This window comes from Balaenoptera borealis (genome assembly GCF_965194805.1).
Source record: "Balaenoptera borealis genome assembly, chromosome: X".
Taxonomy (NCBI): domain Eukaryota; kingdom Metazoa; phylum Chordata; class Mammalia; order Artiodactyla; family Balaenopteridae; genus Balaenoptera; species Balaenoptera borealis.
The window spans coordinates 70,365,763-70,384,721 of NC_138881.1; the positions used below are offsets into that span (position 1 = coordinate 70,365,763).

The 18,959-nt window shown below is 33.5% G+C and overlaps 1 protein-coding gene across 2 annotated transcripts in view; it reads right to left on the reverse strand.

Annotated features, from left to right (window-relative positions):
* The window catches only part of HDX (highly divergent homeobox), a 180,922-nt gene that overhangs the window by 148,938 nt on the left and 13,025 nt on the right, over window positions 1–18,959 (reverse strand). The window contains exon 2 of one of the 2 annotated variants that reach the window (XM_082377176.1): window positions 1–147. In XM_082377176.1, coding sequence (XP_082233302.1) covers window positions 1–147 — 147 coding nt within the window. The other variant, XM_082377177.1, reaches the window with a different exon arrangement.

Genomic DNA, 18,959 nt, shown 5'->3' on the forward strand with positions numbered 1-18,959 from the left:
CCTGACTACACTGAAGTCCAGCTTAGTCTCCTGTGCACACTGTAATATGAGCTGAAAGCAATTTTTACTTTGATTTGTCATTCCATTTTCATAATAACGCTGTAAAATCCTTTGTTGTTCTACAGTAAATACAGAACGTAGATTCATCTAAAAATAAAAGAAGATACTCTGAAAATTTGAATAAAAATTGGGTTTGTGTAGAATTTGCACGTTTTTGTTTTTTGATACAATTTCAATGCTTTCAAGCTGCAAGATTTCTTTAAGTGAAATAATCCCAGTAATGGGCAATAATTTGTGTGCTAAAGGGAGACAGGTTCTCAATGAATATTATGCATAATGCGAACCCTTATTGAATTTGTTCAGAAAAAGTATCAACTTTAAAGACAAAAAAAAAAAAAAAAAAAAGCGGAAAGCCCTTGTCTGGTTAGTGTCAGTGCTTGGAGAAAAAAAGCTTCTTTCACCGAAATAAATATTTATGGCTAGTAAAGCCAGAGATTGTGGTATGGTAGTAGCCATAGGTGGTCAATTATCAACAGGGACACTCACTGTTCTTTGTCAAGCAAGGCATCTGGCATATGTCTTACAGCCAAAAGATGTGCTCTGAAACAAAAGGGTGCGTTTATTTTTTTCTTTTTCTGGGATAAAGGGGTTCATTTTATATATTAAGTCAAAATCTCTCTTTAAAGCTTTAAAATAAACAGGAAGTTTTAGTGACTGAAAATGTATTTGCTTTAGGCAACACTAACCAAAATAATTATTTTTAATAGCTGTAGTATATAAATCAAAATTAAAAATCATGTATAGTTTACTAAAAATATACCAAGTACTTTTAATCGACAACATCATAATTAGACAAGAGAAATTTTTTAAAACACATTGCTCTTCTTGCCAATAGGCAAGATGTTTAATATTAAGGGAAAACAACTCTGTGAATCTCACAAATAAGAAGCAGGTCAAACTCTTCATAAAGGAGATGGATTCTAGTAGTGCATTTTATAAAGAAGAACACATAATTAGATAAAGGCAATTTCAGGTTCCTCTTAAAAGCTGTCGCACTAAAATTGTTATTCCTAAAAGCTGACAGAAAGAAAACCCTTTTCAAGGAATGAATCTCTTCAAAATTAGGAAAACAGTGACAACTAAAACAATATAAGCCAAACCAAACAGAAATCATTCTAGTATACTGGGTATGGAAACAGCTAAGTACATTGACATGGAAATAAAAAATAATTTCCACTTTTTGAATATTTTGAACAATAAAGCAGTTTCATGAAGAAATTAAAGACAGTCACATAGGCACCCAGTGAAATCTGTACACGACTTGTTTTCTTGACCATGCAAACGTTTTCCTATATAATGTTAAGAGATCTGATGAGAGAAAATCACATGTGAGAGAGGGCAGGAACTTTCAGAAACAAATACCTCCACTTTATGAAGCATTTTCTTGCATTCAAGTACAACAATGTGGAAATGTAAACCTCTTATCTGCAAACTGAATAAATTTTCAAGGATGTTTGGGCCAGAGGGTAGGGACGATATTCATCAAAGCAATATTACTATCATGTTTTCCAGTTTTCAGAGCAATTTGGGGTTCATTATCCTAAGTGGTTCAGCTACAGTCAGGAGAGGAGCCAGAAGATGAAGGTCAAATACCTGAAATACCTCATCTGTTGTGGATTAAGCAGCAAGGTATTGGTATTCCAGTACTTTGGAATGAGATCTGAGGAGTGTGGTAAATTTCAATTCACTAATGCATAATAGGGGTAATGGCTCTGATTCTTCTCTGTAGGGCTGTAACTACCATAAAAAAGCCTAGAGTACAAGATATGGCTGATCCCCAAGTGTATCACTATATCTGCTTTATGTAGGAATGGTTTCCTATTGGCTGGCTACAACTGTTGCTCCAGTATGATATGAATCTTAAAAAGCATGGCAGATTAGTTATCTTGGTCTATGGAGTGGCAAGTTATTGAATGACTGCACAGCCAAAGTTCTTAATCGTTTGCACAAAAATCAGGAAAAAAAAGTTGTAAAAACTTTCATTTTAAAAGTTGGGTTGTTATTTATGTGGAAGATAAAATGACAATCCATTGGATTCACAGAAATTGAGGTCTACTGTATTGGGGTAGGGAAGGTAACTAACTGAACTAGGAGATTAAATATTGAAATAACAAGTCATTTAGCTTTACCTCATGATTTCCTAGTCTAATTCTCTTTGCATTGTACTACCCACTGAGCACATGCCAGCCCACAAGGAATAAGACAACCTGTGTCCTACTCTCAACTCCACTGGAGACTATTTGGTAAATCACTTAATTTCTATGAGCATTCATTTCCTAGTTTGTAAAATTCTGGATTATATGACTTGTTTTACTTACCAGTCTGGATTGTTAAAAATAATTTAAGATATGTAAACTCATTTTTCTTAAATTTTTTTTCAGCCGCACCCCGCGGCTTGTGGGATCTTAGTTCCCCAACCAGGGATGGAACCTGTGCCCCCTGCAGTGGAAGCATGGGGTCCTAACCACTGGACTGCAAGGGAATTCTCATTTTTCTAAAATTTTAAAGCATGTTATAGCTGTAACATATTTATATTTTTGAGGATAACTAGGCCCTTCAGTTTATCTATCATATTCAGATATGGAATTTCTTAGGTTGCTCTCAGCTTTAGGATTTGGTGTTTTAATGAAGACCCTGAGCCATTGGCAAAAGATTAAATTATGCTCAGTATGTTCTATTCAAACAAGCAGAGCAATGAGTGAAATATTTTAGATGTATTGCTTTGGAAACACTTGAAAAATACAGCTTTGAGGAATGAAATAGCTAAAATATAGCTAAGGCTCTATTTTTACATTGGAATATTTCAGATAAATTCCTATGTAACACTGTCCTTATATATCTGATATTGTACTTAAAACCAGCTCTAATAATGCCCTAATAATGTTTTAAATGGCTAAATCATTTGAAAAGTACCAAAAAATTTTACTCATTAAGGACTTATTCTTGGAAAACCTGGTTTTAAAAATGGAATGAGTCCATAAAATCATCACCAATTCAAATAGAATACATTCTTGCTAACACTAAAAATTTGAATTTTGGGTAAGCCATCAACTTTTTTGTTCGTTTGTTTACAAAGAGTTGAGTTTAGGTTAATATAATACCTTGGATATCTTTATCTTGGCCAACATGTCTCTATTAACATTGTCCTTTTAATCCATTATTATTATTCGCTTTTAAATTTACATACAGTAAAAATCACTATTTTTCATGTATGGTTTTATGCGTTAAAACAAACGTATATAGTCATGAAACCACCATCACAATTAAGGTACAGAACAGTTCTATCATTCTGAAAAAAACCTTTATGCTGTTTATTTATAATCAATCTCTCTAGCCACTCAGCCCCTGACAATCCCTATTCTGTTCCTATTATTTTGCTTTTATAGAATGCCATATAAACAGAATAATACAGTATGTATTTTTTCTGAGACTAGCTTCTTTCATTTAGCATAATGTATTTGAGATTCATCTGTGTTGTCTGTATCAGTAATTTGCTCCCTTTTCTTGCAGAATAGCATTCCATTGTAAGAATATACCACAGTTTATCCATTCATCCATTGAAGGACATGTGGGCTGTTTTAAGTTCTTAGCTATTATGAATAAAACTGTTAAAAACATTTGTGTGCAGGTTTCTGTCTGCAAATAAGTTTCCATTTCTCTTGAGTAAATACCTAGGAGTTGGACTGCTGGGTCCTATGGTAAATGTATACTTAACTTTATAAGTTAAATATAAACCCTTTTCAAAAGTGGCTGTACAGGGCCTTCCCTGGTGGCGCAGTGGTTGAGACTCTGCCTGCTAATGCAGGGGACACGGGTTCGAGCCCTGGTCTGGGAAGATCCCACATGCCGCAGAGCAACTAGGCACGTGAGCCACAACTACTGAGCCTGCGCGTCTGGAGCCTGTGCTCCGCAACAAGAGAGGCCACGATTGTGAGAGGCCCGCGCACCGCGATGAAGAGTGGCTCCCGCTTGACGCAACTAGAGGAAGACCCAACACAGCCAAAAATAAATAAATAAATAAATAAAATTAAAAAACAAAACAAAACAAAAAAACCCCCATCTTATCCTAGTCCCAATTCAGGCTGCTTTTATACAATCTTGTGGGAAAAAGGGGCAATGATCTTTCTGGCTACTTCCCACTGAACAGGGGTGATGAGGGGGTAATTGTGAAATGAAATTGATCAGTTTTGAAAAAAAAAAGTGGCTGTACAAATTTGCTTTTGCACCAACATTCTATGAAAGTTTCAGTTCTTTCACTTCCTTACCAGAATTATTATCATATATTCCTAAAAAATTAGTCATTTTAATAGTTGTGTAAATTGTGTATTATCATTGTGGTTTTAATTTGTATTTCCCTAGTGATAATGATATTGAGCATCTTTTGCTATTCTTATTTGTCATTCATACATCTTCTCTGTAGAAGTGTCCAAATATTTTGCAAGTTTTTAAATTGGATTGTTTGTTTCTTATTATTTAACTTTTAGGGTTCATTACACATTCTGGATACAAGTCCTTTAAGAGAAATATGATTTTCAAATATTTTCTCCTCGCTTGTGTCTTGTTTTTATTTTATTAACAGTGTATTTCACAGAGCAGTTTTTAATTTTGATGAAGCCCAATTTATCACTGCTCTCTAGTTTTATGGATTGTGATTTTAGTGCCATACCTTAGAAATCTTTGTCTAGCACAAGGTCACAGAAACTTTTTTCCTATGTTTTCTTTCAGTAGCTTTATATTTTTGCATTTCACATTTTAGTTTAGGATACATTTGGAGTTGATTTTTGTGTAAGGTGTGAAGTACAGGTCGAAGTTTTGTGGGGTTTTTTGCATATGGATATCCAATTGTTCCAGTACCATTAATTGAAAAAAACTTTTTATTGAATTGCTTTTTCATCTTTGTTAAGAATCACTTGACCATATATGTGTGGCTCTTTTTCTGGACACTCTTTTCTGTTCCATTGACCTATGTGTCAATTCTTTCATTAAAACCACACTGTCTTAACTACTGGAGCTTTATCATGACTGTTGAATCAGGAAGTGTGAGTCTTCTAATACTGTACTTTTAAAAATGAATTTAGCTATCCTACATCCTTTACATTCTCATATGAATTTTAGAATCAGATTGTTGGTACCAACAAAAAATTCTGCTGGGATTGGATTGAATCTATAGATCAGTTTAGGGACAATTGCTGTGTCTTCCAAATCATGAATATGATATACTTCTCTCTAATTATTTATATCTTGTTTGATTTCTTTCCTCAGAGTTTTATAGTTTTCAGTATACAGATTCAGTACCTAGTCTGTTAAATTTATACCTGTGTATTTCTTATATGTGTATGGTTTTTTTGAAGGGGGAGGGGGCTATTGTAAATGGTATTTTTAAAATCATGGTTACTATAGTTTAAAATAATGTAGTGTATATTTGAAATTTGCTAAGAGAGTAGATCTTAAGTGTTCTCACTACACCAAAAAGAAATAGAACTATGTGAGGTGATGGATATCACATATGCCTTACCTTGATTGTACTAATCATTTCATAATACATATATATATATATCAAACCATCACATTGTACACCTTAAATATATACAATTTTCATTTGTAAATTATACCTCAATAGAGCTAGAAATTTTAAAAAATTCCAATTGTTCGTTGCTAGGATATCAACATACAATTTATTTTGGTATATTAACTTTGCTAAATTCATTTATTGGTTCCAGCAGCTTTTTTGTTGATTGTCTGGTATTTTCTAAACAATTATGTCATCCACAGAGAAAGGCTTCTTTCTTCTTTTCCAATACATTTGCCTTTTCTTTCTTTTTTTTTTTTTTTAAACATCATTATTGGAGTGTAATTGCTTTACAATGGTGTGTTAGTTTCTGCTGTATAACAAAGTGAATCAGCTATACATATACATATATCCCCATATCTCCTCCCTCTTGCATCTCCCTCCCACCCTCCCTATCCCACCCCTCCAGGTGGTGACAAAGCACCGAGCTGATCTCCCTCTGCTATGTGGCTGCTTCCCACTAGCGATCTATTTTACATTTGGTAGTGTATATATGTCCATGCCACTCTCTCACTTCGTCCCAGCTTACCCTTCCCCATCCCCATGTCCTCAAGTCCATTCTCTACATCTGCGTCTTTATTCCTGTCCTGTCCCTAGGTTCTTCAGAACCACTTTTGTTTTTTTTTTTAGATTCCATATATATGTGTTAGCATACGGTATTTGTTTTTCTCTTTCTGACTTACTTCACTCTGTATGACAGACTCTAGGTCCATCCACCTCACTACAAATAACTCAATTTCGTTTCTTTATATGGCTGACTAATATTCCATTGTATATATGTGCCACATCTTCTTTATCCATTCATCTGTTGATGGACACTTAGGTTGCTTCCATGTGCTGGCTATTGTAAATAGAACTGCAATGAACATTGTGGTGCATGACTCTTTGAATTATGGTTTTCTCAGGGTATATGCCCAGTAGTGGGATTGCTGGGTCGTATGGTAGTTCTATTTTTAGTTTTTTAAGGAACCTCCATACTGTTCTCCATAGTGGCTGTATCAATTTACATTCCCACCAACAGTGCAAGAGGGTTCCCTTTTCTCCACACCCTCTACAGCATTTATTGTTTGTAGACTTTTTGATGATGGCCATTCTGACTGGTGTGAGGTGATACCTCATTGTAGTTTTGATTTGCATTTCTCTAATGATTAGTGATGTTGAGCATCCTTTCATGTGTTTGTTGGCAATCTGTGTATCTTCTTTGGAGAAATGTCTGTTTAGGTCTTCTGTACATTTTTGGATTGGGTTGTTTGCTTTTTGATATTGACCTGCATGAGCTGCTTGTAAATTTTGGAGATTAATCCTCTGTCAGCTGCTTCATTTGCAAAAATTTTCTCCCATTCTGAGGGTTGTCTTTTCGGCTTGTTTATGTTTTCCTTTGCTGTGCAAAAGCTTTTAAGTTTCATTACATCCCATTTGTTTATTTTTGTTTTTATTTCCATTTCTCTAGGAGGTGGGTCAAAAAGGATCTGTGTCTGGCCTTACATTTACATCTTTAATCCATTTTGAGTTTATTTTTGTGTATGGTGTTAGGGAGTGTTCTACTTTCATTCTTTGACATGCAGCTGTCCAGTTTTCCCAGCACCACTTATTGAAGAGGCTATCTTTTCTCTGTTTTATATTCTTGCCTCCTTTATCAAAAATAAGGTGACCATATTTGCATGGGTTTATCTCTGGGCTTTCTATCCTGTCCCATTAATCTATATTTCTGTAGGTACTGGTCTTTTATTTCTTTATTGCACTGTCTAAGACCTATAGTATAATGTTTTAATCAGAGCTGTGAGAGTGGACATTTGTTCCTCGTTCTCAATTTTAGAAGAAAAGCGTTCAGTCTTTCACCATTGAGTGTTATGTCAGCTGTAGGTTTTTCACATGCTTTACAAGTTTAAGGAAGTTTCCTTTTATTTCTATTAAACTGAGAGTTTTTATTATTACTATTACTATCATCATTATAATGAATGGATATTGAATTTTGTAAAATGCTTTTTGCTGCATGTATTGAGATAATTGTACAGATTTTTTTCTTTAACCTTTTGATATGGTAAATTATGTTGGTTGATTTTCAAGTGTTGAATGAGTATTCTGTTCCTGGAATAAACCCCAGTTGGTGGTGATGTATTATTTTTTTATATATTTATTTCATTTGGAAATATATTGTTGAAAATTTTTGAGTCTGCATTCATGAGGATGTTTGTGATTTTTTCTTGTATTGTATTTGGTTTGGTACAGGCAATGAGTTAGGAAGTGTTCCTTCTACTTGTATACTCTAGAAGAGTTTACATAGAATTATTATTTTTTCATTAAATCTTTGTTAGAAATCACCAATGAAGCCATCTGAGCATGGAATTTTCTTTGTTGGAAAGTTTTAAGCTATGCATTACATTTCTATATTATTCAGAGAATCTGTTTCTTCTTGAGTGAGTTTGGGCAGTTCGTGTCTTTCAAAGAATTGGTCCATTTTATCAAAGTTGCTGAATTTAAAGGTGTAAAGTTTCTTATATACTATTCCTTTATCATCCATTTAATATTCATAGGGTCTATTGTGATGTATTTTTCCTTCTTGATATTGGCAATTTGTTTCTTTTGTCTTGGTCAGTTGACAAGAGGCTTATCACTTTTATTGATCTTCTGAAATAATTAGCTTTTGGTTTCATTGACTTTTGTCTATTGTTTTTCTGTCTTCATTTACATTGACTCCTGCTCTTATCATTATTATTCCCTTCATTCTGCTTATTTGTACTTAATTTGCTCTTCTTTTTTCTAGTTTCTTAAGGTGGGAACTTAGATTATTGACCTTTGACCTTTCTTCTTTTCTAAATATAAGCAATTAATGCTGAAAATTTACTTCTAAGTACTGCTTTGGCTGCATTCTACAAATTTTGATAGGTTGGATTTTTTAACAGCCTTATTGAGGTATATCTGAGGTGCATACAGCTGCACAATATTTAATGTCTACAATTTGATGAGTTTGGCCTTATGCAAAAACTAGTGAAACCATCACCATAATCAAAATAATCAGCATATCCAACACCTCCCAGAGTTTCCTTGTGTCCCATTGTTTATTTGTTCTGTAATAAGAACACAACATGAGATCAACCCTGTTAACAAATTTTGAAGTACACAATACTGTATTGTTAACTATAGGTATTATGTTCTACAACAGATCTCTAGAATTTATTCATTTGGCATAACTGAAACTATCTACCCACTGAATAACAACTTCCCATTTCCCTCACCCTCCATCCTGGCAACCACCATTGCATTCTCTGCTTCTGACTATTTTAGATAGCACACATAAGTGGAATCATGTGGTATTTGTCCTGTGACTAGCTTATTTCACTTAGAATAGTGTCCTCCAGTTTCATCCATGTTGTTGCAAATGGCAGAATTTCCTTCTCTTTAAAGACTGAATAACATCCCATGGTATGTATATATTACATTTTCTTTATCTGTCGATGGACACTTGGCTATTTCCATATTGTGGTTATTGTGAATAGTGCAGCAATAAACATGGGCATGCAGATATTTCTTCAAGATCCTGATTCCAATACTTTTGGATAGTTGTCCCTTGCTATCTGTGGGAGATTAGCTCCAGGACCCCCCACAGATACCAAAATCCAAGGATGCTCAAGTCCATTACAGTTGGCCTTCTGTATCCACCTATCCATGGGTTCCACATCCATGGAAACAAAGGGATGACTATATACCCAGATGTGGGATTGCTGGATCATATGGTAGTTCTATTTTTAACCTTTTTGAGGAATCTCCATGTTGTTTGCAATAGCTGCTGAACATTAATTTACATTCCCACCAACAATGTACAGGGGTTCCAATTTCTCCACAGCTTTGCCAAAACTTTTTATGTTTTGGTTTTTTAATAATAGGCATCCCAACAGGTGTGAACACCATACACAAAAAAACAACTCAAAATAAAGACTTAAACATAAGACCCAAAACTGTAAAACTCCTAGAAGAAAGCATACAGAAAAAGCTTCTGGACTTTGGTCTTGGCAACGATTTCTTGGATACGTCACCAAAAGCACAGGCAACAAAAGCAAAAATGGACAAGTGGGACTACATCATATTAAAAATATTCTGCAAAGCAAAGGACAGTCAACAATCAACTACAGTAAAAGAAAAAAAAAGGCAACCTACAGAATGAAAGAAAATATTTGAAGCCATATATCTGATTAGGGTTAATTTCCAAAATATATAAGAAACTCCTAAAACTCAATAGCAAAATAACTAATTATCCAATTAAAAATGGGCAAAGGGCTTGAACAGACATTTCTCTGAAGAAGACAAACAAATGGTCAACAGGTATTTGAAAGATGTTCAACATCATTAATTATCAGGGAAATGCAAATAAAAACTATCTTGACACAGGGTGTGTTTTAATTGTCATTCAGTTCAAAATATTAATTTTCCTGTTTATTGTTTAAAATATTTAAGTATTTTCCAGATATCTTTGTTATCAATTTCTAGTTTAGTGTGGTTATGAATAGAGAACATACTTTATATTATTTCAACTGTTTTAAATTTTTTAAAGTTTATGGCCCAGGCAGAATATGGTTTCTTTTAAAGAATGCTCCATGGGGCTTCCCTGGTGGCGCAGTGGTTGAGAATCTGCCTGCCAATGCAGGGGACACGGGCTCGAGCCCTGGTCTGGGAAGATCCCACATGCCACAGAGCCACACGTGAGCCACAACTACTGAGCCTGCGCGTCTGGAGCCTGTGCTCTGCAAGAAGAGAGGCCGTGACAGTGAGAGGCCCGTGCACCGCGATGAAGAGAGGCCTCCACTTGCCACAACTAGAGGAAGCCCTCGCACAGAAACGAAGACCCAACACAGCCAATAAATAAATAAATAAATAAATAAATAAATAAATAAATAAATAAAATTTAAAAAGAAAAAGAGGAGTCTCTTTAAAAACAAAAAAAAAGAATGCTCCATGAACATCTGAAAGGAATGTATCTCTGGCTATTGTTAGGTAGATAGTTCTAATAATGTCAATTAGGTCACGTTGCTTAATAGTGTCGTTCAGATCTTCTGTGTCTTTAGTGATTTCCTGACTACTTGTTCTATCAATTACCGAAAGAGGAAATGTGAAGTCCCCAAGTATAATTGTGAACTTGTCTATTTCTACTTTTAATTGTATCGGTTTTGCTTTATGTATTTTGAAGATCTGTTGTTAGACGCATATGCAACTAATATTGTTACATAATTTTGGTGAATTGATCCTTTATTCATTATGTAATACCCCCTCTTTATTCCTCATACTATTCCTTGTTCTGTATTTTAATTTGTCTGACACTAATGAATATACTTCAGCTTTGTCTAGAATAACCTGTCATAGTATATAATTTTGTTTCATTTTAATTTATGTCTTTATATATAAAGTAGGTTTCCTATAAGTAGGATACAGTTGGGCTTTAAAAACCCAATATGATGGTATGTGTATGACAGTATGACAGTGTGTTTAGATCACTTACATTTAACGTAATTACTAACATGGATGGATTTGGGTGCACCATTTTATTAGTTGTTTTCTGTTTGTCCTTCTGATTGTTCATTTTGCTGTTCCCCTTTCTCCAACTTCTTTTTTATTATTTTAATATGTCTTTGTAATGTTTTAATTCATTGGCTTTTGGGCTACATTTCTTTCCATATTTTTGAAGTGGTTTTTCCACTGACTTTGTTTTCCATGTTTTGTCATGAAAAATCCATGGTCATTTCCAAATCTTTGTTTCCCCATGTATTTTGATTTTCTCCAGCTTTTTTCAACACTATATCTTTGATTTTTAGCAATTTGATTATAATGTGTCTGGGCATGATTTCCTTTGAGTTTAACTTGTTTCAAGGGATCTCGAATCTGTAAATTTTTATCTTTCTTAAGTGTTTTGTAGAATTCACTAGTGTAGTAATTTGGGCTTGGAGATTTCTGAAAAGAAAGATTTTTAATCACAAATTCAAGTTCTTTAATAAAGTGTTCAGTTATTGTATTTCTTCTCAAACAAGCTTTGATGATTTCTGTCTTTCAAAGAATATATACATTTACTTTAAGTTGTTTACTTTATAGGTGTAAAGTTAATAGTCCATTAGTATATTTTTAAATGTCTGTACAGTCTGTAGTGATATCCTTTCTCTCATTCCTGATATTGGTAATTTGTGTCTTCTCTCTTTTTTGTGTACAGCCTTTTCTCAAATATCCAGATGTTGGTTTCATTGCATTTCTCTATTTTTTTAAATTGAAGTATAGTTGATTTACTATATTGTGTTAGTTTCAGGTGTACAGCATAGTGATTCAGGAATTTTTGCAGCTTATATTCCATTATAAGTTATTACAAGATACTGGGTCTAATTCCCTGTGCTATACAGTATATCCTTGCTGCTTGTCTGTTTTATATATAGTAGTTTGTATCTGTTACTGTTTCCTATTTCATTTATTTCTGCTCTTATTATTTACTTCTTTCTGCTTGCTTTGGGCTTAATTTGCTCTTCTAGTTATAGTTTGTTAAAGTGAAGCTCAAGTAACAGATTTTCAAGCTTTCTACTTTTCTACAAGTGTTTAATGCTCTAAATGAACTCTAAGTGCTGATTTAACTGTATTCCACATATTTTGATATGTTGCAATTTCATTTTCACTGATTACATAGTGCTTTCTAATTTCCCTTGTGGGCTCTCCTTTGACCCATTGGTTACTTACAACTGTGTTGTTTACTTTCCAACTATTTGGGGATTTCCCAGATATCTTTCATTTATTGATTTTAGTTTAATTCCTTTATGATCAGAGAACATCCCTCATATGACTTCAACTTTTTAACTTTTGATGGTTTGTTTTATGGCCCAAAATATGGTCCATGTTGATCAATTTTCTATGTGCTTCTGGGAATAATGTGTACTCTGCTCTCTTTGGGTGGAGTCAATTAGGTTGAGTTTGTTGAAAGTGTTGTTCAAGTCTTAAACAGTTATTAATTTTCTCTCTACTTATTTTAGCAATTACTGAGAGAAGCTGTTAACATTTCTAATTGTATACTAGTCTGTTTCTCATGTCTCTTTTAACAGTTTTTGATTCATATATTTTGGAGCTCTGTTATTAGGTACATAAATATTTAGGATTTTTATGTTCTCTTAATTAATTGATCCCCTTATCAATATGAATGATGTTCTTTACCGCTGATATTTTTTTCTCTGAAATCTTCTTTATCTGATATGGATATAGTCAACTTTATTTAGATTCATGGTATATATTTTTTCATTTATTTATGTTTAACCTATCTATTTCTTTATACTTAGGTGGGTTAGTTGTAGACATTTATAGATGAGTTAAAGTCTAATGTGACAATACCTGCCTTTTAACTGGTATGTTTAGACCATTTTGCAATTAATATAATTATTGATATGGTTGGGCTTAGATACAATCTATTTGTTTTCTATTTGCCTCATATGTTTTTGTTCCTTTTTTTCCTTTTTCCTATTTTGATTTTAATTAAACATTATTTATAATTCTATTTTATCTTCTTGGTTAGCTCATCACTCTTTGTCATGTTATTTTAATGGTTGTTTTAGTGACCATGGTATACACCTTTAATTTATTATCAAGATAATTTATCATAATATTATATATACTACTTCACATATAATAGAAGAATCTTACAATAGTATATCTGTATTTCTGTTCTACTGTCTTTTGTGCTATTGTTGTCATACATTTTGCTTTTACATATGTTATAAAACCTCCAATAAATGGTTATTTTAAAAAAATTAAACAGTTATCATTGAAAGTGATTTTCAAAAATTAAAAATCATACATATTTACCTACATATTTTTTACTTCCATTGTGTAGGTCCAAAGTTCTTTTTTTAGGTGCAAATGCAAGGAGCTTTACTGTAGTAATGCCCTTCATTTTCTTTAATTCTTTACAGGCTACATACAAAACAAAAACATAATAATGAAGAAAAATTAATTTCAATTTGGCATCATTTTCCTTCTGCCTGAAAGATTTCCTTGAACATTTTTGGTAGTGTGTTTCTGCTGTCAGTGCATTTTTTTTTCTTTAGAATGAGTAAGAAAACCTTTGTTTTGCTTTGATATTTTGATATAGAATTCTAGGTTAACAGATTGTTTTTTTAATCTTTCAGTGCTTTAAACATGTCGTTCCATTGTCTTCTGGCTTGCATTGTTTTCAACAAGATGCCTCCTGTCATTCTAATGTTTGTTCCCCTGTACATAAAGGTAACTTTTTTTCCCCTGGATACTTTTAAGTTTTCTTTTTTCTCTGGATTTCAGCAGTTAGATTAGGAGATGCCTTGGAGCCATTTCCTTTAGCTTTCTTCTTCTCAGAATTTGTTAAGCTTCTTGACTATGTGGGTTCATAGTTTTCATCAAATTTAGAAAGTTTTCAACTATTAATTAAAAATATTTTTCTTCACCTTCTGGGACTCAAAAACATGTATATTACATTGAGTGATATTGTCCCACAGCTCATTGTTGGTCCATTCATTTTTTTCCCCATAGTTTTACTTTTGTCTCTAGAATTTCAATTTGGATCTTTTAATAAATCTTCCATTTCTTTCCTCATCAGGCTTGTGCTTTCCTCTACCATCTTGAACATAGAGAATACAGCTTTAATAGCTGCTTTTACATTCTCTACTAATTCTAAAATCTATTATTTTTCATTCTGTTTTTTTAATTGTTTCTTCACCACACTATGAGCTGTATTTTCTTGTTTCTTTGCATGCTTTTTGTAGTTTTTCATTTAATGGCAGATATTGCTAATGATGCTCTTCGATACTGGATGTTTTTATATTCTTTAAATATTTTGGAACTTTGTTCTGGGATATATTTAAATTACTTGGAAATTGATTCATCTGAGGTTTGCTTTGTTAGGCAAATCCAAAATTGCCTTTAGTCTAGGGCTAATTTGTCTCATTACTAAAGTAATACCTTTCTGAGGACCTTCCTAGATATTCCATGAAATATAGTTTTCCAGCCTGGTGGTTGAAAACCTAAACTATTCCTGGTCTTATGTGAGCTCTGAGGATTGTTTGCCTGATCCTTTCTAGTGGTTCTTTCCCCATCTGCAATAGTTTTCTCACACACTGGAGTTGATCAGTATTCAGCCAAAGATTCAAGGGGCCCCTCTACAAATCTCCAGAGCTCTATCTATGTGCAGTTTTCTCCTGTGAGCATTCTCCCCTCCAGTACTCAAATTCTAGTCACCCTGTCCTCTGTGAACTCTGAATTCTGTCTCCTCAACTTAGAGAGACTTCCAGGCTGTTTGGTTCCCTTTCCCTTGGTTGTGGTCTGGATACTTTCTCCAGGCAGTGAGTTGGGACATTCACAGGGTTTATCTTATTTGTTTCCCTTCTCTCAAAAAATCGTGGTCCTATGCTACTTTTTGTCAAATGTCCAAAATCCACTGTTTCATACATATTTTTGCTGTTTTTTGTTTGTTTGTTTTTAGATATTTAAGATGAGAGGGTAAATCCTGTTCTTGTTACTTCATCATAGCTGTAAGCAGAAGTTCAGGTGGCCTTTTGGAGTGGTGGAGTGGGAACACTATGTTAGGAGTCAGGACATCTCTGTTCCTATTAAGCTTCATTACTTGCTATTTTTGTGACCTTAGCAAAGATAATTGACCTCTTGGGCCTCAGTTTCATCTGGAAAATAAAGTTATAAAATCTGTCCTACTCTTCTTCACATGATGAATTATGTTAATTAAAATACTTGGTAAACTATAATGTGCTATGCAAAAGTTATTTTTGTTAATTGTAAACATTTATGTAACCAACTTGTCATTCCTACTAGTAATAATTAATTTAACATATACCAAACCACTCCCACATAATGTGTAATAAACCTCAAATAAAGGAAACATACATTAATATATTCTCATGGCAAAAGGAAGACAGATCCTGACCCTCTTCTATGTAATGAGAGTTTGAACTTTTAAAGTTTTGGAGAATGAAAAAATTAAGCACAACACCAATGGGCATGGTGTCCATGTATGTAGGTGCCTCTGCATAATTTTTTAATGTAATATTTAGCAAAAGCTTGATGAAATATACAATAATGAACTGACACTTTGAACTTAATGAAATTTGAATACGTGCAAAAGAATTGTTATGGTGCACTTCCCTGGTGGTGCAGTGGTTAAGAATCTGCCTGCCAATGCAGGGGACACGGGTTCGAGCCCTGGTCTGGGAAGATCCTACATGCCGCGGAGCAAGTAAGCCTGTGTGCCACAAATACTGAGCCTGTGCTCTAGAGCCCTCAAACCACAACTACTGAGCCCACGTGCCACAACTACTGAAGCCCGTGCACCTAAAGCCCATGCTCCACAACAAGAGAAGCCACAGCAATGAGAAGCCTGTGCAGTGCAACAAAGAGTAGCCTCTGATTGCTGCAAGTAGAGAAAGCCTGCACACAGCAACGAAGACCCAACGCAGCCAATAAATAAATAAATAAATAACTTTATTAAAAAAAAAAAAGAATTTATGGTAAATCTGTTTTCAGAAGCTGTCACTTTAATGTGTCATTTACATTTAATGATCCTCATCTTTACAAACAGCAGTTCTATTTAGTTATTTTATAATTAACTAGCCAGAATTTGCAGATATTGCAAAAAAATAAATTTCAACATTTTCTAAGCATAAAGTCAAGTAACAGGCATTGCATCTATTCAAATACTATGAAAGGATATTCATTATTTGTTTATTGGGCTATAACTACTGAAATGCATTGCACACATCTCTTATCTTCCATTTTAGAGGTATAATTGGCCTCTATCACTTAGGTGGAAATATGAAACAGGAAATTTTAACTACAACCCAGAAAACTTTCTCAGGGCACAAATAAATTGTACACTGACCTCACTTTAAAAAACACTTAAGAATTCTATATAATCAATGTTCATATTTTCCAGCTACACAAAAGCTAAATATATATTCATAATGACATGGGCATAAATTCTAAGATAATATTATGTATAAATTTTCCATATAAATAGATGAAAAGATATATCTACAGTGACATATATCTCTATAGCCACATGTCTAATGTCTAAATTCAAAGATGATGAATGTTTGTTCAAAAACAATCACTGGCAAGTAGATATACTAATCTCAGATTTTTTCATCAATTATAATAATTTGTTAGCTTTTAGTGACACTTGCTTTTATCACAAAGTGGCAATGTTAAAATAATAAAATACATTTAAACTACAAATACCTTATCATACACTCAGATGTCAAAACTCATAACAAAATAAGAAAGATCAATTTCAAACAGATAATCAGTTGGACAACAGAAGCATAAACAGGACCTCAATCGGATAATTGATTTCCTGTTGTCTTTAGCTCTGCTTTCATACAATCCCACATGCATACACTCAAACAGAAAAAATGACAATTAATGACCAGTGATATATAGCATCTCCTGATGAGTTAAATACTACCTTGATCCATATATATTTGTGACTAAATTCTATTTCTTTTTACATTTCTAGCCTCAAGCAAATCGTGCAAGTAAATAATTTCTATCTTTCACTAGTTCATGATAGTGATTCCACTGCCATAAGCACTGACCCCTAACATCTTGCAATTAATATTCTAATACCTTTAAATATAGGTTGCATTTTAATTTACTATTGAGGGTAGCTCTATAAAATTTCTCATAGCTGCACATTGCAAAAGTGATTGTTAATAAATTACTCATTATATCAAAATAATATATATGTCTCTTTAACTTCACCATACTGTGAATTTATCCTTATTAGTTCTCTCTTAATTTTTTTCTATCATCCACACAACTCTCTCCTACTCTATCCTACCTCTTCTCTCACTCCCAGCAAGAATTTCCATTGGTAACTAAAATTTGTTTTTAAAATGTTAAAGCCATATTTATTCACCTAAACTAGATATTCTTTTGGTGTTTTATGAGTCAGATTTACATACTATATGTTAATATTTAAGGGTAGTTTTACCTAGAAGCAAAGAGATGGACTGTTTGACTCTCACACTTTCCATTCCTGATTTTATTGCAAAAACTTTGGGGGAAATAGTATACATCTGTTCTTTGGGAGTTGGAGGAAGATTTCTCAAAGCACCCCATCTGGTGGTAAGTAGGTAACAGTATATAATTACACACATGTATAGTGTTGAACCAACACACACACATATCTAATTCATCAAATAGTGGAAGCATAAATTTATCCCTACAAATAATTTTAATAGACTAAGTACTGCTTAATGGTTTAAAAGCCTCATGGAGTGCAACTAAAATCTGATAGTCACAGGTAAAGTCTTTTCTTTCTTCTTCCTTTAAAAGAGGAAAACAAAATCACAAACAAAATCTTTCCTATATTGTCCAAATCCACCTTTGGGTCTCTGTCTGAGGAACTCTGCCTTAAGGTACTCAATTCATTCCATCAAATGTATTTTAATTGTGCCTTATGACTATAAAAGAGAAGTTTTATCATTATACCTGGTGGAAAGGCTCTGTGTGTAAGTGAACACATGCAGATTGTGGGGTTTTCTTTTCAAGATTATCAGTGAAATAAAACCCTCAAATTTAAAAATTTTCATAAAACTTGCAGACCTCTGAGAACACGTCCTTGGACCCCTAGGGGTCTGCAGACCTCAATTTTTAGAGACACCGCCCTATGTTAAGCCTATGACATTAAGATGGAAAACATACGTTATTACCAAATCAGAGACGTGTATATGTTTGAAGAGTGGGATAAACAGTGACCCCCTAATGTTTTTGTCAGCACTGCATTTCTCCTGCCTAGTCATGTTTTTCACTTGGATATGAGGCACAAAAGGAGAGATTGTTACATAACAAATGTGCTTCTGTGTATTTCATCACAATGCTATTCATTGGTGTTAATCAGACTAGATCTGAACACATGGACTATACTATCCAAGGTTTAATCATGACCATATTCAGCAATTGTTATTTTACCACTAATATTTAATTCAGGTAACCAGATAACCATTTGCAAAAATATTCTCAAGGCTATTTAGAAACTATAGCTTCACTTGTGAATTGTCAGAACACATATTGCTTCAATATACTTTGCAGTAGTGAGAAGTCGGAGCAAAACTTTTTGCAAAATAACCCTCTCCTCTCCAAGTCACTGCTCTCAAAAGCAGCCAATATATAAGTGAATTACCACAGATATTTTAATTTAGTCACTTAAAATTTTATTTATTAAGCATATATTTGCATATAGAGAGCTAATAATTTACTGTGTTCTGAACCTAAGTCTTAAACCAATTTCAAAGGAGTCTAGAGAGTCAAAAGAACAAAGGTGTTTCTCAATAAT